The following is a 24,721-nucleotide window of genomic DNA, read 5'->3' as shown; positions in this document are numbered from 1 at the left end:
ATGGCCCCAGCACACCCAGATGGTAAGCACCAATGAACAGAATAAGGCAGTGATGAATAACAGATAACAATGCTGCTGTACATTTACATGGCATTTACAGAGAGTTCTCCAGTAAGATACTTGTACAGGAATTTTTCTCCTGCAGCAAAGTGCTATTCTGCAGGTGGTGTCTTGCTGGGTGTTGAACATTCAGGCTCAGGTCTGATGTGGAAGTGCTGGCACAGTCTGCCAGATCCTGTTCTGAACAGCAGTCTTCCACGTGTTTTCCCACACCAACATGAATGGGATTCAGCCTTCAGCTTGGCATGATTACCATAGTGCCTGTAAAGAATCTGTAAGGTCCACTAAGTGTAATGTTGTTAGAGATGCCAGTACGACAACACTAAAAGGTGTTGTCAAAGGTAGCAAAGGCCTGAAATTACATCACTTTTAATTGCAGAGTAAGGCGGTGAGATTAACTCCTTTACTAGAGTCAGAAGGCTTTAACAGACCCTCTTCCTCCACAGAGACTATCCTCTTGACAGTTGTCCACTCAGTGTCCATATTAAAGCACAGACCAGATGCCTGCCTGCTCCATGCGTGTGTGGGGTAACTAATACCTGTGTCATCTTCAGCTTGTTTTCCCATGTGTTCATCCTATCCTCAAAAGCTTTCTTGAACGGTGAGAAGGACATGCTCTGAATCATGACAATATGATCATCTAGGAGCTGAGAAGCCTCATCAGTGTTTTTCAGGATAAAAGTGCCCGTGTCTTTGTAAAGTGACACAGTAAATGAAACAGAGCTCCATTCATTCTCCATCTTGTTGAGTACCTGGAACAGAGGTATGAGTAATTTAATTTTCAAATACGACCTGTGCAGTGGTTATCCCGCCTTCCACATCTCTCTTAATGTGCCTCTCTAGCAGGCAGACTTTTGCTCTTGGATTCCACTGAAAACTGCAGCTATGTATTTAATGCATCACACACTGAGCAACAGCATGTTTCCTCAGCATTGCCCACGGACTCAACACCTCAACACTGTCCTGAAAGGAACACCTTGAGGGGAGAAAGGGTAGTTTCCCTTTTAGACATCTACTGGATGCACAGAGGATGTCAGTGTAGTTCCAGTTAATGATTACTGTAACGATAGCTTTGTGAAAGGGGTTGCTCTCCACTTGGAACTCATCTGAGATTTCAGAGAACAAAAGCTGCCAGACAGTAATGACTTTCAATCAAGACCATCTTAGGTCACATCAGAATGTATGAACTGAAGCTGAAAGACTATCCAGCCTATGAATCTCCAGAGCCACCAAGTCCTCCTTGCACACATTTACTGTGATAAAGGATTTATCACCTTGATTTCCAGAAACAGCTAATTTTCCTGACATGACTTTTGACTGGGAGAATGCAGACAATCAAATTACTTCAATTTAAACAGTTACTAATCACACATGGAGGTGTGGGAACCAACCAGTAGACTAGCATAACCATCAGACAATGCTGTTATACTGCAACTGTAGATTCCATGCAAGGCAAAAATAACTTATTCTAGTGTGTGAATTCAATTGGGTGGTCACTGCTCCCATCTCTAAGGGCAGCAGACTTCTCATTTGTGATGCAGAATGTGCATAATGCTCTGAGAGAACATGAACACTACCCAAGGCAATGACTGCCTGCTCAACAGCTCAGCAGAAATCCAACAGAAATATCTCTGAAGACAACCAAAGAAACAACAAGTCACTCTCTCCTCCTCACATTCTCGATGGCATATTCCTTGCCAGCTATCTCAGCTACTTTGGTAATGCTCTCGATATGGTCCAGCAGGTTCATATCCAAGCAGCGACGAAGTGTCAGATCAGGTTCTAGCTTGATATCAATGTTAATAGCTTCTGACAGCATTTCCCAGTGCCGGTTTCTCATACCAGGGTTGTGAAGCCCTTGAATTAAGGGGATATATAATCTGAATTCTTCAATCTTGTCTCGGAATTCCATTGCTACACCCTGGCATGCTTTCAGGGAGAGAAACAGAAAAACATCAACAACAATAGCACGCGAGGAAGTTGTCTTAAGAAACTTCCTAAAAGTTGTTGTCTAAAGCCTGGTGTGCTTGTAGATACAGAGTATAGGGGTAAGCAGCAGGAGAGAGAGCAATGGAAAATGCAGGCTTGAAGTAATGAGGACACAAAGGCTCTCTCAATGCTGCTACTAAGCAAGGATACAAGCCCGCTCCCAGAAGTGGACCTGCCTACTAGCCTCAAATCTGTTACAGGCAAGTCCATGCTAAGAAGAAGTATGCCTTAGCCTAGAGCTCACCATGAGACTTCCTTTCTGAGACATGACTACAGCACGTGCCTCTTTTTGATTGCACACTGAGTAGCTGCACTGCAGAGTCACAGCAACAATGTGAGCACCTCACATTCCCTGCTGGGTGGTATGCAAAGGCAAGGAGTCTGAAGGCCAAAACACACATTATACCAGGTGCTAGGGAATATTGCAATGAATACGAGCAGGTATTCTTAGTATTTCTGTTTACCATAATGATTCATAGTTACTCATGCATCCACTCATCACCTCCTCCATTGGGGCTGATTCACAGCATTGTTTAAGAGAGAGTTTGAGTTAAAAAGGATGAATCAAAAATCTCCCACTGCAAAATATATTTCAATCTAAGCCATCTGGCAGAAAATTTTAGAATTATCTCTAAATGACCAATGCGTCTCAGAGAAACATGGAATGGGAAGTTAAGCTATGACTGAAGGCTTAATTCCAGTTTTACTAGGAGCCATGATTAAAAAAAAAGATCTTCACATGAATTGCATCACCTAAAATTCATACACATTTGGGCAGAAGGAAAACAGTTATTACATTGCACAGGTAATTTCCAGACTTCGCTTTTTTTTTTTTTAAAATGAGATCTTTTCTGGCTTTCCACTAAATTAGTTGGCCAATGAAGAAAATAAGGTTGGCCAAGGGAACAGCACTCAGATTCAAGTTCCTTTGCTGCCTTACCTGAGTAAGGGTTTAAAACTACACATCTCCGGTCACTTGCCACTAGACTATATAATAATTCTCTGTGAGTAATCTGGATAATATTTAATAATTTGTATGAAGTAGAATAAACTTCAAAGTAAGAGGATGGCTTTTATCTCAGTGCTGTCCTGGGAATTTGCAGCCTGGTTGTTTCCATGCCAAACTAGTACTTTAAGCAGCAAACATATCTTGATGTGAATCATTATACTTCCACTTTTTTTTTTTTCCTGGAAAACAATCTTGCTAGCAGTTTCTCAGCTGGCTCTAATATACACAACACATCCATATGACATCCTCATATTCCCTGTTCTGAGTATTCTGTGACATCCCTCACATCAATATGCTGATATGCACCAACATCCTTTCCCCAGACTGTGTAGCTACCTGGTGAGTCCTTGAACTGCTTCACGCATCTCTGAATTGTCTTAAAAGAGTCATTGACATTCTTTTCCAGCTGTTCAGCCTCAATTTCAATGAGAGGATCATTCATCCAGCTCCCATGCCAGCGCATCCAGTCTGACACTGTAGTCCAGAGATCACAGTATGGCTGGAACTCCTTAACCATCCCGGATAGCTTACTGTACTTTGGAAAGAGAGAAAAAAATAAGCATGCCAAAAGGCAATAAAGGGCACAGATCTTTTTTGAATCTCAGGTAAGCTATGAGAAAATTGTACTTTCAAGAGTATGTATGAGACTCTTTTCTACTGGGGCCACAATGTAGATTCCAAGGGATTGCATTCAGGCAAAAATGCATCCAGTGGAGCTGTGCCTGCAGCACATGTATGACGTGGAAAGCACTCTCTCCCCCTTGCCTTTACAAATGCTCTGTTGCGAATGACGACATTTTGATAGGCAGTCTATACACACTCAGAAAAAGTACATGCTGCACATCATATTGAACATACTGAAATTTGGGTCCGTACAGCGAAGGAGAAGTAACCACAGATTGAGGGGTACAAAATGATTATGTAAACTCTGCTCCTACTCTGCAGCCAGACCAGGTCGGATGTGGGTGGCAATGATTCGCTGGCATCTGAACAGCTACAAGCAAAATGAGTCTTTGCAACTATATAAACTGTTGCCTTAGGAGAGAGAACATGCTACCATCTGAGCCCATCCAGTGGACTACACACTGCTTTGCACATTGTCATTCACGTCTACGCAACTGCAGTAACAGCCTGACAGAAACTGATGCATGTTAACTGCTGCATCAAGACCTTCCCTATCTAATTCTTCCTCATTAAAATCACTCGAATCTGTGCATGGACACCCAGAGTCTCTCACAGAAGGGGCAGTATCAGGCCCATGAACATTCATCTGGGACAACCTCCACAACAGTGGAGTGATGGAACAGCATGGTCACTCTACAGGTCTATGGAGCCTCCCTAGTCAATGTCAGAAAAAACAAAATAGCATGAAGGATTCCTCCCTGAGGAACTGTGACTCTTTATTTGCTTACCTATCACCTCGAAGACCCAACAATAGTTAGCATTCTGTAGGTATAAGGATCTGACACTTACATTAGTAACTTTCATCCCAAATATTCTTTCCCTGTTGTTGTAGAGAACTGCCAAATTCTGAAGCTCCTTCAACTCCTTCCTGACCTGCCTTGCTTCGTTAGCCAAACTGTGAGCTTGGTTAATGTCCACCTGAACAGAAAATCCACCTACAGTCAGCTGGAAGAAAAAATGACAGTCATGAGGTATGGCTCAGAACCTGAGGGCTGCCTCTGGGAATCTCAGTTTCCTGGTGTGTTCTTTATTATACTCAAAGGGAAGATTTTTCCAAAACTCTGATATTATTTCAGGGTCTTCCACACAAAGTGAGTTCCCTGACTGAATGCTGTATTTCCCCCCTTGACGGCAGCACATCAAGGAAGATGCTCTGCAGAGAACTGAGTAAGCAAGAGAGGAGGAGCATGTGGTGCCCGAGCACCAAGAATCAGAATATTTTATCTTGCTGAACAACTTCCTGGTGAAAAGTCAGTGTTTCCTGCAGAGTACTGCAGGAAATACTGGATAATTTTTGGTCCAACAATATATTAACCTAAAAACACTAAACTAACACCTGAAAGTTTCCCTGGATGACCATAAGACCTTCCAGGCCCTCTTCTCTGGACAGTTTATTGTCCAAGGCTTAATACCTGCATCTCCTCCAGTTTCTCTTGAAAGCTGCTGTGATTCATGACCTGGATTTTGCGAAATTTGTCTTCATCCTTCATGTGCTGGAGACGAATGGACTCAGCTTGCATAGTTATTTTCAGGGGCCAGTAACTTGCAGTCCACCTGTACCCACATGATATAATGACAGAAAGAGAGACTTTTTGAGCATTTGTTTCGAATGCTTAAAAGAATGAGAAAACCAACTCCCCAATTCCCACCAAACAAGGAGGCTTTACAACAACAGAAACACATGTGGTTTCAACAAAGCATTTTTTTCCAGCTTTTCTTGTTGGTATGCAGTCCTTGTGACTAGACTATTGAATTGGAGAGGTGTCAGGAGAGGTGGAGGGCCTTTTTAAAAGGAACAAATCAAATATGTTGCTGAAAAGCTAGGACATGGCAAAATAACAGCAGGCATCCAGTGGGAATGTCTTTCTTTGACTGTATTCACAAGGAACTTGAAAAAATGGGGTGACAGTCTTGATTTGTGGCTTTTCAGGGCTCCTGAAAAAGCCAGCCTCCTATTAAGTAAGGAAATCAGTGGCCAGGATAACCCAGATAAAATGCAGAGTGCCCTGGGGAGTGTGATGCAGATACAGGAAAGGCTGCACAATGTGGCTGCTCATTTTAAGGCATGTTTCTTGGTTCTTGCTCAGCCACTGCCTACTGTTATTCCATTTGGACTTGTTAGTTTGTGTACAATGCCAAATAAAAGCTTTGCAGCATTATGTTCAAGGTCATCCCCCTTCCAAGCACCTGGGAATGCAGTTATCTGCTAGTTCTGCACGTGCCAGTGGGCACACAGCTACATCTGTGCTAAGCTGTCCTAGAGCTGAGCCGCTTTCCTGTGCGGTTTCTGTGGGTTTCTTTCTTTATTTTTCCCCCACTGTCCACCCCATCATTCTAGTTTCAGAAGCATGCTGCAAAGACTCACTGAAGTTGTAGACATAATGGACCATGTCCATAACATATGAGAGCAGTTTGCAGGGCTGAGCTGACTTTAGAAGCTCTGTAACTGTGTGTGTGAGCTGACTCTGCTACTGGGGCATAGTCAAGTCCCAATCTAAATAACATTGTCAAGGTAAAAATTAAGAGGAGACTGCACAGAGAAGAAATACAGTAACAATGATACAAGTTTATATTCCTTCTTATTCCTCGGCAAGTACTGGGAGTGTTTCTACCAAGACCTTGGAAGTGTCCGTTCAGTTTCAGACACACACTAAACCACGTAGTTTGAGATCTTGCAAAGGCCTCCAAAAAAAACCAACCAAAAAACCAAAAATAAACAAAAGAGAAAAGAGGCTTAACATGTTAAATAGGTTAATAGCTACTAGTTTGCCTTGCCCCAGGCCTGAAGGCAGCATGAATCCATGCTTTTCTATAAGCTTCATTTTAAGAATTCAGTGATCATATAGCTGAGAGGCACTTAAAAGTTCTGCTGGAGCTCTTGATAGACACACAGACCCTGAAGCACTGAGAGTGGTAATTGCTGCAAAGTGTCCCACTTTAACAGTGGGAGGAATGATTTGTGCTCACTTTTGACTGAAGTCTTCTTCGGTGAGATTGTAAAGGAATTCCTCCAGGACCTTGTAATCTTCCACGACTTCACGAATCAGTTCCTGCACGTGGTGAGAGAAAGAGACAAAAAATATGCACCTTCAGACCAGACTGATTCCAACTCTCTGGTTTATACCTCATTTTCATGAGGCACCTTTGAAGGGCCTTAGTCACACTAGCTTAATGTGATGTAAGGCTGCTTCTGTGCTGCGTAAACAGTGAGAATGGATTTCCAAGCCCTTGTCTGCTAATGATCAAGTCATCATATCACCCTCTGTTCTACATGAATGAAAAAAAACGGGCTGGACAGAAATTGAGTGTCTTGGGTTATCCTCCAGGTTTCTCATTTGGCATGGATAAGTCAGTTTATAGCTTGGTGCCTTTGTTCCTCATGTGTTCATAGCTTGGTGCCTTTGTTCCTCATGTGTTCAACTGGGAGGAGACTACCATCACAAATTGCTTTGAGGTAACTCAGCACCAAAATGTCCTACTAGAGGAAATTAGTTAACAGCAAAACAAACATTTGGTAGCAGATATATCTTCTTGAAAACAGCATTACATTTTTAGAAGACAGATTTTCGATAAACAAATGCAGAACACATCATGAAGGTAGCAGAAAGCATATATAAGCCCTTCATAGAATCACAGAATGGCTCGGGTTGGAAGTGACATTAAAGATCATCTAGTTCCAACCCCCTGCCATAGGCAGGGACGCCACCCACTAGATCAGGTTGATCAGGGTCTCGTCCAACCTGGCCTTGACACCTCTAGGGATGGGGCATCCCCAACTTCTCTGGGCAGCCTGTTCCAGTGCCTCACCATTCTCTAAGTGAAGAATTTCCTCCTAACATCCAATCTAAATCTCCCCTCTTTCAGTTTAAAACCATTCCCCCTTGTCCTATCATTATCTACACAAGTAAAGAGTCCCTCTCCATCCTTTTTATAAGAACCATTTAAGTGTTAAAAGGCCACAATGAGGTCTCCACGGAGCCTTCTCTTCTCCAGGCTGAACATCTCCAGCTCTCTCAGCCTTTCTTTACAGGAGAGGTGCTCCAGCCCTCTGAGCATCTTCGTGGCCCTCCTCTGGACCCGTTCTAACAGGTCCACATCTTTCTTGTGCTGGGCGCTCCAGACCTGGACACAGCACTCCAAGTGGGGCCTCACGAGAGCAGAGCAGAGGGGGTCAATCACCTCCCTCCACCTGCTGGCCACCCCTCTGTTGACACAGCCCAGGATACGGTTGGTCTTCTAGGCCGCAAATGTGCACTGCTGGCTCGTGTCAAGCTTCTAATCCACCAGAACCCCTAAATCCTTCTCTGCAGGGCTGCTCTCAATGAGTTCTTCTCCCAGTTCATACTAATGCCTGGGATTGCCCCAGCCCAGGTGCAGCACCTTGCACTTGGACTTGTTGAACCTCATTAGGTTCAAGTGGGCCCACTTCTCCAGCTTGTCCAGGTCCCTTTGGATGGCATCCCTTCCTTCTGGTGTATCGACTGCACCACTCAGCTTGGTGTCACCTGCAAACTTGCTGAGGGTGCACTCGATCCCATCATTTATGTCATTGATGAGGATATTGAAAAGCACTGGTCCCAAGACAGACCCCTGAGGGACACCGCTCATCACCGGCCTCCATCTGGACATAGAGCCATTGACCACCACTCTCTGGGAACAGAGATAGAATAGAATGGCCTGGGTTGGAAGGGACCTCAAAGATCATCTAGTTCCAACACCCCTGCAGGGGGCAACATTTTTAACTGCTATTTTAGGTTTGTTGATGTAGCTATTTACATTAACGTTATATATTTAAAAATATAAATCTGATAACTAGGAATCTTATGGTCTTGCATACATTGACATATTCACAAAAAAAAGTGGAGTTATGCTTCTGAGACCCCATACATCGCACTGATAAGTTTTCTCCTTACTCCCCTGGGTGTACCCTGCTCATGAGGAGAGTTTGCCCTACCTTCTGCACAGCCAGCTGCTCAGGGACTCCCTTCATCCACTCCCGCAGATCTGCCAGCTCCTCAATACTGTTTGGTTTCTCATGCATCTTCAAGCTGACGGCTTTGTATGCATCACAGATCTGCAACAGGACACAGCAAAGAAAAGAGCACCCCTACAGGTCTGCAGCTTCAGCATGGGGCTACCAAGCTTCATCAGTTTGAAGACTGATCTTTTCCATAAATAAGCAATGGCAAAGGTTGTTACGGTACTGAGCTCATAACCCCCCACTTGAGCCAACCAAAACTGAGGTAAGCAACACCTTTTAAAAATCAAGTCATTAATCACTAATGGTCAAACTGTAAAACGTGTCATGATCCACCCACTTCCGACTCTGAAGGTGGTCTAAAGTTATGAGTACACAGTGCCGTTCTTTTTCTTTCCACAGTCTTGCTCCACCCACCTCATCTGAGGTCGAGTGAAAAGAGGTTGGGGGAAAAAAAAAAAAATAAAGGAAGAGGAATGGCAGGTATATGTTTGAAATGATGACGAAAACAGATTTAGACAAACCTCTGAAAGATGCAACTGTCTATATTTCAGTTATCTTCAGAGCAAGGAGAAGGATTTGCCAGCTGTCTACTAGACAGATCTTTTCAATCCACAGATACTTTTTTTTATAAGACGGTAGGGTATTGATGACTTGCATCTCAACAGATTTTTTTTCAGGCACATAATATATTCAACAGTCTGCACATCACCCTTCTTGTCATTTTTTTAACTAATAACTCCAACGCAATGTTTAGAATGTTCTCAATAACTAAGCCTCAGTTGTTGCCTCTTGGCCATCCCACAAACACACTGACTTCAAAAGCAGAAGGACAAGACAGGACACTGACAGGCAATATGGAACCACATAACTTACATTCTCCACCTGCAAATGGAGATTTTTAGCCAGTAAGTCCAACATGGAAGTGGCAAGTGCTTTGTATTTTTTGGACAAATTTTGCTTAACACCTTCTACGCTGACATGGAAGGGACCAATGACGATAGAAGTAGGCAGAGAGTTGTCCAGATTCTCCATTTCAGACAAGTGTGTGTTTACTATGGTCATTACATCCTGAGCAGATGGACATTGCTCTTGGTAGTCTCTGTAAGTAAAAACATCGACAAAAAAAGGTAGAATAGACCTTAAAATTATTTGAACATCCCTGCTGCTTGAAGGATGTCCAGACATGTCCACCTAAATGATCAACACATGAAACGAACGATGTTTGTGTGTTCACAGTTATTAAGACATACATCTGTTTGAATGCATGCAACTTCTGCAAATGCAGACTGAAAGGCAGTCAACTCCTTCTAGACCTTACAGCCATAGATTTGTCCACATAGGAAGTGAGGGGTGTTTTTAATATCATAGTAAAGTACATGAGCGCTAGCAAAGACATCTCATGGGCTTCAGTGTAAAGTCCACCATGTTAGCAGAGATAAGTCCACTGATGGGTGACCAGCCTGCTCAGAAGGCTCTGCAGTACTGTCTTCACTGCTACAGCTTCCACCTCCAAGCAGAGGACCAGGCTGCCTGTGCCTACCTGCGTTACAGCCACACACACGTAGCAAGGTATACAGGCCCCCAGTTACAGAAGGCACATGTACAAGACATCAAATTGGTATGTAGCTGGATAATGTTACTGGGGAGAAAGGGAAGGGACAGTCTCAAATCTGCAATGGATTTTAGAGCACTACAGGTGTGATGATAGGAAAACATGCAAAAAATAATTTAACTGCAGAAAGGGAGTGGAAGAATGATGAGAGAGGTATCAAGGCAAGAGGAAAGGGAGAGACAAAATGAAAGCACTGGTGTAAACAGGGCAAGATTAGGAAGCAATGATTTCTGAGAAGACACAGAAACTTGTTAGATGGGATTTGTAAATTTCTGTAGTTGTAATAACAAAAGAAAAACGGCTTCAGTTCAACGGTTTGGACTGACTGGAAAAAAACAAAGGCACCAGAAAAAGACCATTAAAGTAACTGGAGGGTAAAGGACAGCACAGGTGTGAAGAGGAGTTTTGGCAGTGAAAACAATGAGGCTGAAACAAAAGAAAACATTACTTTCTACAGAATGCTATCAGCCTGAACAGACACTATTTGAAGTCAGAGTCAAGTATGCTGATTAGATTTTCAAACAGGATAAGTCATTTTTAGGGCCATTAATATCTCCAATTACACTTACAAACATGTCAGGAATGTGACTGCTGTCAGAGGTACAAAGAAATTCTCTCTGCCGCCATCAATTTCCTTTGAAAGCATGGACCACTGCCCATGGCAGAAGGCTGCCTCTGATGGATGTCTGATCTAACATACGAACATCTGAGACATGTCACACACATTTGGGGGCTCATATCAGGTCCCGCATTCTCACACACATCCCCTCAAAAGCTTTCAAAAAAGTCTTGTGTTTGTGTCAGAGGCACCCCTGTGAGATACCACTTACTTTAGCAAGTACTGGATATCATTGTTATTGAGCTCTAGGAACTTCTTGTATTTCCTGGCATAGGCTTGGAGAAGGATCAGTGTCTTTTGAATGGCAGACCACAAAGTCTCACGTAGTTCTTCCACTTCTGGTTCATGCAAGCCCACTGAGTCCAGCAAGGGTGTGCCCGTGACGAGTATGTTCTCTATCACATACTGGAAGAGGAAGAAGAGAGGTCTTTCAGGACTAGCAGAGTTAGCTGTGGCCCCGACAGGAGAGGCAGCTTCTTTTGGAAGTCATGCAGACCATCCTTAATTGTGTCAGGAATTGTTTTATCAGTTTTAAGCTATTCCCCAAAGAAGGAAGATCTAGGGAGATGGGTCTTTCAAAATAACAGGGAGAAGGATGCATATGCAGAAGAGATCTGTACTACACTAATGGCACTGGAAAAGGTGCTATTTTCTTTATGAATCTATTTTTACTAGCTGCCATGCGCTCTGGACAACCAGGCTACTTAGGACACGGCTCCACAGAACCTGCAGCACCCAAAGAAGAGATAGAAACCATGCAGAATAGTTACAGAGATGCAGTGCACAGAGAAACACTGTTAGAACGGAGCTGCATTAGCACAGCACCGTGCCCGAATTAACTAAACTGGATTCCTAGCTACCTACTTCCGCAGCTCTCTCCCTCAGTACAAGCTTGTGGGTGTTTATGCCAAGCTGCAATGTGCTGGGGAGATGTGCACAGCTGGATCACAGCTGATGCAGAATAGTTACCTTCTCCAGCTGTGGGACAGTGTGAGTCACCAGTATTCCCTTGTCAAACAGAGAAAGGAGGGACTCCTCAAAGCTCTCCAGAGAGGGGCTGAAATGAACACCACCGTCATCTAGGACAAGGTCTATTACAAAGATTGGATTCCTTTGAGGCCTGCAATGGGAAGAGATGAGGAAGAACACAGATGTTTTTTGAGAAAACAGCACACAACTATATTGCAGTGGTGTTGATACTAAAATTGCCTACTGGATAGGAGATGAAAGCAGAGGAAAGGAGGACTGCTCCATACAGACGAAGGTACGGGTAACTTCAGAATGCAGCGTTTTGTAAAGACACTGAGACCTCTCATCTGCCTAAGAAGGAAGTGGCAATCATGACCGGTATCCCCAAAAGACATAACCTTATGTTGAGAATTGGAGCAGCTTTACTGAAGAACCACATTCAGCATCTCCAATATACTCTCAAAATGCCTTCTGGAAATTATATCGAGTATCTCCCAATTTCACATGTCAGCAGCACAGCTCAGGATCAGCTGAAGTCAGTGTAAAGACTTCACTAATTACGAGGTCTCTAGTAAGAGCCTCATGCGAGTGGCAGGTTTTTTCCTTTTCCTCCTGTTTTCAATTTCTAAGCCTTCGTTTTTTAATACCACAAAGGATAGAAATCCTTAAATCAATACTCCAGGGGGAAAAAAAAACCTAGGCACAATGACAGCCTGAATTTGGTATTCCTTAGAGATTCCAGGACAGATCCTAATCCTGGGCTTTAACCCAAGAATGAGGGGAATTAGCGCCCATAATGCTTCCTGGTATTCTTCTTCCTGGGCTCCAAAAAGAAGTTAGCAGTAATTACGCGCTCCTTCCAGGATGCTGGAAGCAGTTAATCTTTAGAACAGGATGTAAAGGTAGCAGACCTTGGTTCTGTTGGGGTGCCTCACATCATTAAATCAGCAACTTGAAACCTGTACTAGCAGAGCAGCAAGCTATGTGTTGGTCTCACAGATGGTCTCAGTCAGATGGAGGGCTGGGGAAAACAGCCCATCTTAAAGCTCCCATACAGCTCAAAACTTGCTTGCAAAAACAGTAATTTGAAAGACAATGGCACTTTTATGCTCCTTCCACCCTTTGACCTTCTTTTCTCTCCCTTCCTTACCTGTAGGGACTATTGATGAGGTCATCTCCCCATTCCATGTCCTCTGAGCAATTCAGGACACTATGGCAAGCATCCAGAAAAAGCTGAGTGAAGCTGACCAGTGATTTCTGGACCAGACTGCGCACAGAATCCTGCATGATGAATTTGATGCGCTTCATCAGCTTATGCAGTTTGGACATCTGGTAGATATCCCAATTGCTCTGTTCCAGGTTGTACCAGCCTTTGCCTGCATTTCTCAGGCTGCTCTTTACTGCAGTCTTTAGAGTATTGATCCAAGTATCCTTGAGAAATGTCTGAACCTAGGGCAAATAAACAAAGCAAGCTGTGTAATCCTCTGAGGACTGACAGGAAAACAGTATGGCCAGGTTTGCTGGACCTGCTGGACCAGCAGACGGCTGGACTTTTCTCTGTGAAAAGTAACTGTTTAATACTGTAACTCACAAATCCATACATACACTTGTGGCACCGAAGACTTGCTATACATCTTCACTGACAAAAGACCTACAAAATAAAGCCTGATATGAAAAAGCAGGAGTGCTCTATTCTTTCTTTTTATACATAGTCTTTCCTTTTTGTTCTCTTTTCTATAGAACAGTATCCCTGGAGCTGCCTGTGTCAGGGTCCCTTATAAAAAGTTGTGTAGACAGTATGATGAGCAAGTAAAGGACATAACATCGTCTTCTCTTGACAAGTGAGGAGAAAGGAGGGAAGCAACCAAGGGCAGCAGCAACCTGCAGTGTTTTAATTTATTAAAATACCACCAAGTGTCACTTTTGCTCCACAGGCAGCTGCTGCTTGTGTACAATAACACACTCTCAGTCACCGAGTGGATGACAGCACTGCCTAGCTGAAACAGCATGGGACTGGAAAGGACTGGCATATGCCCTCTGCCACTGACTTACTGCATAAACCTTGGTAAGATGTGTAGCTACTCTGCATGGCCATACCCAGTGTGCAAAGTGCTGTCCTCATTTAGAGAGCACAAAAATCTTCTGGTGAGAGTTATTACAGAGTTGCAATTTTTTGTCCTAGTCTGTCTATTAACAGTGCAAGCAGAGTAATCTAATTAAGTACATAAACAACAGAGTGTAGAAAAGCACTACCCCCATGAGTGCTTCAGGAAGAATCTTGTGCGTTGCAGCCAAAGGGATAGGGAAAAAAAACAAACTAGAAACCTGTAAGTGCCAGCCAGGACTGTAATCTGCAGGAGATGAGGAGGGAAGAGGAGGGGCTGTGCAGCCCTATGTGGCTGTTCGTTCAACACAGAACTAAGAGCATGGACAGCACTGGCTGATGTTGACTAGGGGGTCTGTGGCTTCCCTCACCTGGGTGAAGGTCTGGATCTGGATCTCCTCAAACTCCTCCAAGCTGACATGCTTGGCTAAGGTTGAATTAAACAGAGACGTAGTAGCTGCCTTGTTGCACTCCTCATGAACCTGTGCAAGGACAAGGATAACTTCTGGCTTGGTCAGGAGTGAGACAAAATTGAAGTCTGCTTGTTGTTTGCCAAAAGGGTAGTCTGGGATGCAGATGAGCCCTGGCACCAAACAAAAGAACACATTATTACTTGCAACAGCAACTCAGTTTCTGTTATAGAGGAAGAGTACAGCTCCCTTTAAGGGTAGGGCTTGTTAAAAGGACTCTCCTCCAGTGCATGAGCCTTATCATGAAAGCAGTTTCATCACATGGCTGAATGAAAGTGTCTGCCCTGCAGCAGAGACATTCTGCAGCCTCCCATTAGGAGCTGAGGGACTGTTAGTCCCTGACATTCCTGAGGTTTTGGCTCATGAAGTTTCCAAGACAAAGAACATAGGACTTGTGGAATCTTCTCATTGAGGCTTCAGAACACAGCTGGATCATCTCAAGCTACTTCTGAACCACCTCAAGGTGTTCCAATTTTCAGAAGATTTTAGTGCACAAGGTACCCCTCCCCTCATCCCTTTTATGTGATCATTTCCCTCCAGTGTGAGGGCATAAAAGAGCCTGACTTCTTTCACACCTGAAGTATGCCACAGCTGAGCACAGCAAATAGAAGGCAGCCAGCCCTAGCATAGTGCAGAGTGAAAGACAGTTAATTATACTGCCATGCATTTGGTGCCATTAAAGGTGCAGACTTACTGCAGCTTAGCTGATGGATGGTAATGTGTTATACTGAGATAACACGAACATGCAAATACACTCTAAAAAAGAGCAAGCATACTCAAAAGTCTCATATCATCTCTTCCTGCTGTCCCTTATGAGCCCTAATCATCATTGTGAACCTGAGAGTTTCTGTAACAAAGAATCAAACCTATCATAGACAGACATCCTATAAGCACACCAATTTCAAACTATTCCACTGCATCCCATACCTTTCTCTGGTACTTTCTTCTCCTCTTTGTCTGGCAGGGTGACATAAGAAAATGTCTGAGGTTTGGAAGTGACGACTTTGTCAAAGATGATCCTGTTCATGGTGCGCTCATAGTCTAATCTCACTTCTTTCTCCAGACAGCCCATACAGTCTAACACTCTGTTACAAGACACGGGAACAATGATAACCCACTATGTCTAAGCAGAAGTGTGTCCGTAGCTTTAATGCAAGATGTATCCTTCACTCATTCCTGGATCTGCTAACCCAGAAGCTCACTTACTGCTAAATGTATTAGCACAGCTGTGCAGAAAACAGAACAGCCGTCAAAGCTATCAACTCGACATTTAATGATGGAGGTAAATGGGGACCTAGAAGTAGGACTGCAGCCTTCTCAAATGTCTTTTCATATCCAAGCAAAATCTCTACTGGGGGCATGCAAACAGAGAAGCATTACAGAGGGGAGGGTTAATAACAAAGAGCTGAGGAAGCCAGCTGGCAATTCTGGAGAAGCAGGGCTATCTGGAGCGTCTTCCCAACTGCCTCCCGCTGAACACCTCTTGATGCTAGCTTCCTTAGCCAGAACATGTGTATAAGTGCTGAACACCTGCTCTGCTTACCCTAGGAAATCATCATCTTTCACTTCAGGCACACATAGTACTTTTCTTTGTGCCTATATTTCTGTTCACAGAGACCAATTACTCTCCTACACTTCTGTTTAGGCTTGCGGACTGTATGGACCCTAACACCTTCCTGTCTGAGCAGGGCAATCAGTCATGGCTGATTCTCAGCAAAACCACTAATGGCTTATGATTCATCAACCCAGGAACTCTTAAAACGCCTTCCTGACACGAATTGCATCTCAGAGAGACACTCGACTATATCCAGGTGGAGATCTCACGTTCTGTTTGCTTTACCCTGTGCAGATCTTTTGATTTGCTTTTGGAGCTGTTAACAAGTAGAATTGTCACCAGCAAAAAACAGCCAACTCTCTGGAGGCAGTTGGTCTGCAAATCAATTCAAAAATGACTGATCTGTGCACTGGAAGCACAGGGAGACAGCAAGGTCAACCAGGCCATTTCTGTCCAACTTTCTGCTGTTGAAGGCCACTTAACTGCATGTGTAAGCACGGCTCAGTGGATCTGCACGTGAAGTCTATCTCCGTCACCCAGATCACCCCATCCTGCACAGTCACTGGGCCTCCCATCCTACCTACTTCTGATGACATTCTGGGCAAGAGATGTGCACATGCTGGAAACCAAATGAGGCTATGAGTTGGCTGTTCAGGATCTGCCTCAACTGCCACCCACTTTGTATCCCTGTGTAGCCTTACAACAGTAATGGGCTGAAGGCTGAGACACAGGACGTGTACTTGATATTTTACCTCTTCTCCTTCTTCAATTTGGGAGTATGCAGAGCCCACAGCTTCATTCTCCCCAGGCTCTTCTTGCTGATGCTATTTAGTCCATCTGTGGGCATGCAGTCCACATACAGGTGATAGAGCATCAGTGCCTGTGTCTTTTTACGCAAGTTGTTGGCAGAAACTACCCGCTGTGCAAACACTCGAGGATCTTCAGCCAGAAATAGCAAGCAAACTCGTGGCACCCAGTACTGACATGACAGCAGTGGGGCTCTTCCTGGGAAATAAAAGTGAAGTTTACAAAAGTCTACAGGGAACACAACTCGGAATGACTTGTGGTGCTGACAACATTTGATGGACAATGTAACTGCATTGGCTTAATGGAGATCAAAATGAGGGACCAATTCTGAGGAAAGCAAGAAGCAAGGAGCATGGAATTAGCAGCATCTCCAAGCCTTTCAAAAGGTGCAAGTTCATCTTAATCTGTCCACAACCCCTTCAAAATGACATTGGCCAAGAAAGACTGATATTTAAGTTGTCAAAAAGGCAGGAAAGATGAGAGACGGAAAAAGCAAAGGCATCTCCGCAGGGAAGCCCTCAAATAGGTTGTCAAAATGAGGCATGGACTTCTCTCATCTGGAAGTTTTTCAGGACAGGTTAAACAGACATATCAAAAGTGGTATCAGGGAGAGGATTAAATGACTTCTTAACATCCCTCCCATCTTTGCTTAGGACTAGTGTGGGTAATGGACTGGCTTTCTGAATATATGCCAGATCCCCAAAAGCCTTACTTGAAACACACCTTCTGGAGTTTTTCCTCCATTGAGGATGGGTCTCCCTTCTTCATCACGCACCATCCCATTTTCATCTGTCTTATGGACCAAGTAAAGCTTTGTCTCCTTGTCATAATCCAGAACACCAACATCAATCCACTTGTAGATTAACTTCTGGCTTTTGAGGTCCTCTGAGAGAAGAATCAAGGATTAAAACATGGTTAGTTTTTCTAACTAACGGGTTAGGGGATTTTTAGCCCTTTTCCAGAGGGCTATAGCAAGCACTTTTCTGATAAGAGTGGTATGGCTACAGTCAAATCCATTTACTAGCTTCAGTCTGTCAATCTCATTTCTGCTGTGATCAGCTAAATAACAAACTCAGGTCTCACTGTTCAGCATTGCCAATTGTTTGCAACACCAGAGCCCTCCATTTCCCTCCTCTGGGGTGTGATCAGGTGTAGTGTTCCCCAGGGCAGCTGCACACAAACAGCAAGCAGAAATCAGCCATCACATGCTGGCTGCCCAAGAATTTACACAGCTTAGCTTTTAGACATTTTGGTTTTGCAGCCAGCCAAGCCTCCGGAGGTTACTCCAGAGCTGCAGTTAGTACTCGTGCCAGCTCCTATGCTTCTAAAGCTAGTGCATATGTGTTGATATGAGCTGCAGTCACAACTGGACTCCACTATAGGTGTACCTAGTAATGTCTTCTCATTGGGAAGGCTCTGGGTGACAAGAAAACAACATACATTCACATCATTTAATATACCCCAGATTTACCCCTTGGATTTTCACTGCAAACTACACTTGACTTCTGATCTTTCCTGAAATCCAGGCAGAATATAATATGTTCAAGCTAACTTCAGCCTACAAATCAGTAAAACAAAATTTTGACTGTACTGAATTCCAGGCACAGAAACAGGAAGGTAAAAATCAGAGACTATTTATAAAATGTGCAAACAGTCAGTCTAGGGCAGGACTGACAGTCATCAAGATCCTTGGTCTCTTGCTCTGACTGCTTTAACCTGGTCAGAATGAGCTATTGTTTTTCTGCTGTTCAGAGCTGCATTCATCAGAATCTATGTTCCCTTCTGTGAAATGGGCCCATAATTGTCAGCACTGCCTCACTTGAACAGTAACTTATTCAAGCTTTACCATGTCCCAGCATGTCATCTGTAGGTAAAAGTGCTTTTCCAGGCACTGGCTTTCTATCATGACATCCTGGCTCCAGTCCTAGTGAGATCCACTCTTCTGGTGTTCGACAGTCATACTCTTCATTGTCAAATATCTAAAAAGCCAGGGCATGAGTGAAATTAAGTCTTGTTTCAGAAAGAAGAAAATACCTGGTACAAAATTATGAAAGAAGAAGTAAAATACAGAACATCTTGAGTTAGAATGGACCCACAAGGATCACTGAGTCTAACTCCAGGCTCCACACAAGACCACCCAAAAATCAAACCATATGTCTGAGAGTGTTGTCCAAACACTTCTTGAACACCAACAGGCTTGCTGTCATGACTACTACCTTGGGGAGCCTGTTCTAGGGCCCCACCACTTTCTCAGTGAAGAACCTTTTCCTAATATCCAAGCTGAACTTGCCCTGATGCAGTTTCATGTCATTCCCTCGGGTCCTATCACCATCACCAGAGGAGAGATCAGTGCCTGCCCCACTGTTCCCCCTCGTGAAGAAGTTGTAGAAGTTTGCAGTTCCTAAACAGGCTACAAAAAGTAAAAACAGTTAAGGCACAAAAGCTGTGCTGATCTTTGATCAACAGTCTTCTCCCAAAGAGCAATATCTGCACCTCTAGTCCTCTCCAAGGGAGAGGCCACCACCTGGAGAGGTTCCATACAAAAATACCGTTGACTATCGCATCCAGAAGGAAACATGAAACAATACCTTTTATTTGAACACACACGACAATGTGGAACATCATCAATGAGGATCTAATGGAAGTTATGGATGCCCTGTGGAAGATGCTCACCATCATGTAGATATCCGACAGGGCCCAGTGCTCCAAAGCATTGCTTTATTCCTTGTCATATCAGTGACAACTAAGCGTCCTGTGATTCTCAAAAACATCCTGTGGTATAAGCAATGAGATCACAAGTGCTAAATGTGTTTTCTTACCTCTAGTGGGAGGTAGGTAGGAAAGACAGGATCTTTTTTCTCCTCAATAGTTGGCATATTTTCAGGATCATGGTGCCTTGGCATCAGCTGATTGGAGTCTATCCCCTCACTGGCCAAGAGCTGAGCAATATCGAAGCTGAGATATAGCCTTCTTCTCCTGTTTTGAATTGGATAGGAGAAATAACCATTTAAAGCACCTAGAAGGGCTCCCACACCTATAACTCTGCACATCCTTGCACCGGGATGTTGCAGGCTTACCAGAAGGCATAAGAGGTCATCAGAGCTTTAAAATCTGACAAGCTGACACACCGAGAGCAGGGTTGCAGGAGGCTCCATTGCCAGCCTACTGCCGTTGCCAACAATAACTGCCACAGTCAGCTGTGTACACCGAGCTGAGCCAATGTGGAAAAGCATCTGGTTTCAGTCCAAAACAACTGCTGTGGGGATCAGCCTCACAATGGCAGAGAACAGCTGGATCACAGAGCACTCTCAGGGACCTAGTGCACACACGTTTTGCTCTTTGTGGATCCTACCAGGGTTGTTCTACATAATTTTTCCAGCAGCAAGGCTTGCTTTCTTCTTCAAGATGACTTACTAGTTGGTGGGTGGTTTTTGTTTTTTTTTTTTCCCCTTAAACGCAGATTGCATCATTGATGTCAAGAACTCCCACACCCACAATTCAGTTGGCTCAACTGGCAGGACAGGGACAAGCAGCAGGAGAACTGCAAGGAGCACTGGGGCCAGGAAGAACCAGGAACTGAGAAGCTTTTTTATCGCAAAGATGATTATTTAAGTCTAATTCTCAGTTAACAGTGCAGTCTGAGCACTCAGAAGTGATATAAAACCCATACAGCAGTGGTCTCCAAACTTTCTGATCATGCACCTCTATCAGTAAAAAGTTTTTAACACTAACCCATACATGTCTATTTATTTATAAATTATATACATGTACTAATATATTACATACATTACAAAACAAAAAATATAAATTAAAAAGGGATGAGAAAAAGATTAAATAAACACTATTTTAATTTTATTTATTAATGGTACAAAAATATTTTCTTACTGCTCCTCAGTGGATTGTCTTGTACACCCTCTGGGGTCCACACACTCCATTTTGGACACCACTGCCTTACAAGACAGTATTTTCCTAGGGATTTTTATATGCCAGCTCATAAAAGCAGGAATCAACACCTTAACCTGCTGAGCCCATTCCATGATGAAGTCTTTAGCCACTTTCTGCTTACATACCTCTCTACTTCAATCCTCTGAGGGCACCGCCCTGGAAGCCTTTGGAAGGCAATCTGCACTTTGGGCTTAAATGACCCTACTGGGAAATCTGACTTGATGAGGTTCTTAGTGGTTGGTCCAGTCACTTGCGCATCCAGGACACCTTCAAAGTCCTCAGGCATCTTGAAGGTTGTGACTAAGAGACAAAGAGAAGTAAACATCTGAAATCACCACACATCACTCCACTTTATATCCACACACACAGGAGCACTGTGCTACCTACCGGGTCATCTGCAGAAGTTGCTTCACTAGATTCGTGAGAGAGAAATCAAACAGGCAAAGGGGAAACAAACTTTAATGCCTTGGAGATGGAAGATCTTTTTGCCCAATGCAACATGTCATTACGTTTTTTCACTATTAAAATGATGGCACAGAAGAAGCCTGAGACTGACTCTAATGAGCCTTATTAGCATGCAGTACACTGACCTGGCTTGGAGGAGTTCTGTTCCCAGCTTTGCTACAGACTTTCTACGTGACTGTGGGCAAGGTTCTGTCTCTAGTGCATGGCTTCCCTCAGTCTCAGAAAAGGGTGGGATTCCCCTGTTTTGCCAGGTTGCTCTGAGAGCAAGGTTCAGTTGTAGCTTGCTCAAGCAAACCTCCTACTCGCATCAGCAGTGGTGTGAGAAAAAAATGGGTTAAACAGCTAACAATCTCACAACTCAGCCAAATGTTCTCAATGGAAATGTGGACTAAGCAAAAAGTATGCATTTCCAAGAATTGGCTGAAATTAAACCATGTCATTTACTCCATAAATAAACCAAACTGTTTGTATAGCTAAACAAGCTGCAAATAATAGAACAGCAGCAAACTGGGAATTTGAAGCTTAACCTAAATTAAGTAATTGCATGTAAGCTTTAAAAAGCACTATTCCCTAGACAGAGCTGAACACTGAGCCAAAAAATAGATTTTGGTGGAGTGAGAGCTTTTCATCTGATGAACTTTCACACTTGACCAAGGAGAAACTTAAGGTTCTGGTTCTTAAGTGTGTATTGTGGAAGTCAAGCTTTGGTCCCAGTCCTTCACCCTGCAACAAGTGCTTCTGTCCACATCAGGGCTGAGACCCCTTAAATTCAAGGTAATGGCGTAGAGCAGCCAACAGTGCTGAAACCAGACATATTTCCTGACCCTGAGAGGGTCCTCTAATAAGGTCATTTGTTTGCCTTTCTTAAGCGGACCCCGACAGCACCCTTGTAGCTGTACACTGCCTGCTTAGGGACTCAAGAAGACAGCTGACTCCTCCCTCTATTCTCCTCTCTTAGGAAGGACTCCTCACATGGAATAAACAGGATCCTAAACATCTGCACTGTCCATACCAATATACAAGCTTATGATAATTTTGAGGAATCCCTAAAATGCAGAGGGTTTACTACTGCTCCTTTAGCCTCATGCACATCTCCCACTTGGGGTCTTTGCAGAATGGCCCTGATTTGCATTTGTTGTCAGGGAGCACTGCTGTTCCAATTTTGTCACTCCATTGTTGCAAAATCCACGGCACCATCCATCATGGCACTTTGTGCACTATCAACTATTTATGTCAATACTCAGCGTTTCATTTGCATTTACATTTCCAGCCCGATAGCTTCTTCCCCCTTGAAGAAGCAGCAGATCATAAATAGAGATCTGTCTGCACTTGTTAGGGATGAGTCTGTCTTGTCAAGATTCACTTGAGGATGCAATCATTTGTCCTCACTCATGAAAATAAATGTCACTTCTAAGCACAGGAAAGTGGTGTATATATAGTTACCATCTCTCTAAGACTAAAATCCTCTCTAATGCACACTTTCTCCCCACTCGCTGTCAGCCTATGATCCATACCCCCAGGAATGCTCTAGGGGCAGGGAGAGTGCCAGCAGACTTTTCAGCTATGCTCTGTGCTTGTATTTGAGCATCCATGAGACAACAAGCTCTCGTGCGCAGGTGGGACCAGCAGCTCAGTATGCACAATGATCCCTTGCATCAAAGAGAGAACAAGGCACTCGGGGGCGCACTTGGATGCAGAACGAATAAATGAGAGAGGAGGATGATTTTGGCTACAGTACCCAGATCCCGAATATGGTTTTAGAGGGCAGGTCCCATTTCACTGCTCTGGATAACCAGGGAAGGGGCGCTGCCAGCTCCACACCCAACAACAACGCACGTAAACTCAGCACTCTCCTGGCATATGGCACTGCTGAATGTCATATGCCAAACTCCACATGGGATCTTGGGACCAAACTCCCATTGGTAGCAATGCACTCCACCCTGAACCTTGGGGGTGGCTACATCCAGGAGAAAAGGGAGTATGGTTTTACCACCCACACAGACAACATTGCTCTACCTCTACATGAAACTCATTTTCATGGGACGTTCAGGCAGCTCAGCACCTTTCCTGGCACTGAGAGGAGAATGAAAGCAGTGCACTAACCTATAATGATCAGCCTCGTTCCCGGCACACTCAGCACAAGCATCCATAAGGCTCATGGCTCTGCTTCTTGCCAAGTCACCTTTCCTCTCAGTATATTTACCTTTAGGGGTGTGCTGTTCGAGGTCCGCCTGTTTTACTAAAGCATGGTACATACGAGGGGCACCACAAACATCCTGAAATACAGTGAGGGAAGTGTCAGAGATAACAGAGCACAGTTATAGCACAGTGGAAGGGTGGGCTTAGGTGTCTGAAGAGATGGTGAGACAATAAAACTCACTTTACCAGAGCTTTAGGGACAAATGAGACTGTTAATAAGTCAGAAAAGGCTCAGAGAGGCACACGACCCTGGGAACCTCAGTCCAACACACAGAGAAGCAGGGAATTTGTCATCAAAGTGCAGCCTGAAGTCAACTTAAAATGTGGACTGATGAGGCAGGCAGTCACCAGGGTTTTACTTCCAGATATCTTCTGTCAGGTCTGCTCTGCTGCGCTGGTATCCTAAACCCAGCAACACCATGAAGACCTCAGTGGCTGGGGCTGTCTTGGAGAGCAGCACATCTGTGATCAGGAAGAGCCTTATGGCTTTACTTTGTAAGGGTCAAGGCCCTGCACAAAGGCCTCTGAACAAAGTGAAGGGCTAGGACCTGGAATGAAAGTTTTATTTCTCCACACCAGGTGCACCATAGGTACACTTTTTGCCATTTAAGGTCAGTGGTAGAAAAAGAATTGCTCTTTGCGCTTACCCCTGAGATGCTGGAGGCTCCTGGAGTGACGACATCAGAGTAAGTCTTTTGTCTAAAGGCTGAGTATTTTTTTGCCTCCTTGTTGCAGCTATCAGGAAGCAACAAATTCATTCTTGGGCTGCAGTCCAAGCATGAAGCCTCACCACTGGTACAGGGAAGTTTGGGGCTACTACCCAGAGATTTCATCAAATCCTTTGTTGCTTTATCCATCTTCCAAGGAGAACAACGCTGCGATGCAACCCTGGGCTTGCTACTGCAAAAAGACATCGAGCTTGTTAAACACCATCCTTGGCACTCCTCCACACCCCCCCACTGTGCTGGATATCGTTGGCTTGCTAAGAAGATGAGTGGGTAACAAGGTAGGTTCAGCCCCCTGCTTTGGTACCAAGTGCTGCCTTCGAGACCTGGGGGGCATTGGTCTCACATGGCTGGCTGGCTGGCTCACTAACCCTGGGGAAAGAGAACATTTTATTATTCCACATGGGTTCTGGAGGGAAAAGCCTACAGTATGCACATGAAAAGCTGCTCTCCTGAAGCAGCAGGGGCTTCCTGGATCTGTGGCAACAAGCAGAAGGCTGCCAGGAGGATTTGAGTAAACTAGGACTA

General features: G+C 44.1%; 1 protein-coding gene across 1 annotated transcript in view; it reads right to left on the bottom strand.

Annotated features, from left to right (window-relative positions):
• The window catches only part of DNAH1 (dynein axonemal heavy chain 1), a 73,190-nt gene extending 48,808 nt beyond the window's left edge, over positions 1-24,382 (bottom strand). Inside the window, exons 1-20 of the mRNA XM_050712807.1 lie at positions 24,116-24,382; positions 23,473-23,545; positions 20,930-21,104; positions 19,679-19,835; positions 18,706-18,838; positions 17,574-17,744; positions 16,805-17,057; positions 15,425-15,582; positions 14,399-14,610; positions 13,074-13,372; positions 11,924-12,074; positions 11,166-11,359; positions 9,597-9,822; positions 8,697-8,816; positions 6,710-6,792; positions 5,155-5,296; positions 4,532-4,687; positions 3,395-3,593; positions 1,736-1,989; positions 600-812 (exon numbers count right to left, since the gene is read on the bottom strand). Of these exons, the coding sequence (XP_050568764.1) occupies positions 600-812; positions 1,736-1,989; positions 3,395-3,593; positions 4,532-4,687; positions 5,155-5,296; positions 6,710-6,792; positions 8,697-8,816; positions 9,597-9,822; positions 11,166-11,359; positions 11,924-12,074; positions 13,074-13,372; positions 14,399-14,610; positions 15,425-15,582; positions 16,805-17,057; positions 17,574-17,744; positions 18,706-18,838; positions 19,679-19,835; positions 20,930-21,104; positions 23,473-23,545; positions 24,116-24,382 (3,636 nt within the window). The remainder of the gene's footprint in view (positions 1-599; positions 813-1,735; positions 1,990-3,394; positions 3,594-4,531; positions 4,688-5,154; positions 5,297-6,709; positions 6,793-8,696; positions 8,817-9,596; positions 9,823-11,165; positions 11,360-11,923; positions 12,075-13,073; positions 13,373-14,398; positions 14,611-15,424; positions 15,583-16,804; positions 17,058-17,573; positions 17,745-18,705; positions 18,839-19,678; positions 19,836-20,929; positions 21,105-23,472; positions 23,546-24,115) is intronic.
• Between the last annotated feature and the right edge of the window lie 339 nt (positions 24,383-24,721).

This window comes from Cygnus atratus, chromosome 10 (assembly GCF_013377495.2).
Source record: "Cygnus atratus isolate AKBS03 ecotype Queensland, Australia chromosome 10, CAtr_DNAZoo_HiC_assembly, whole genome shotgun sequence".
NCBI lineage: Eukaryota > Metazoa > Chordata > Aves > Anseriformes > Anatidae > Cygnus > Cygnus atratus.
This window is presented reverse-complemented; position numbering and strand designations above follow the sequence as displayed.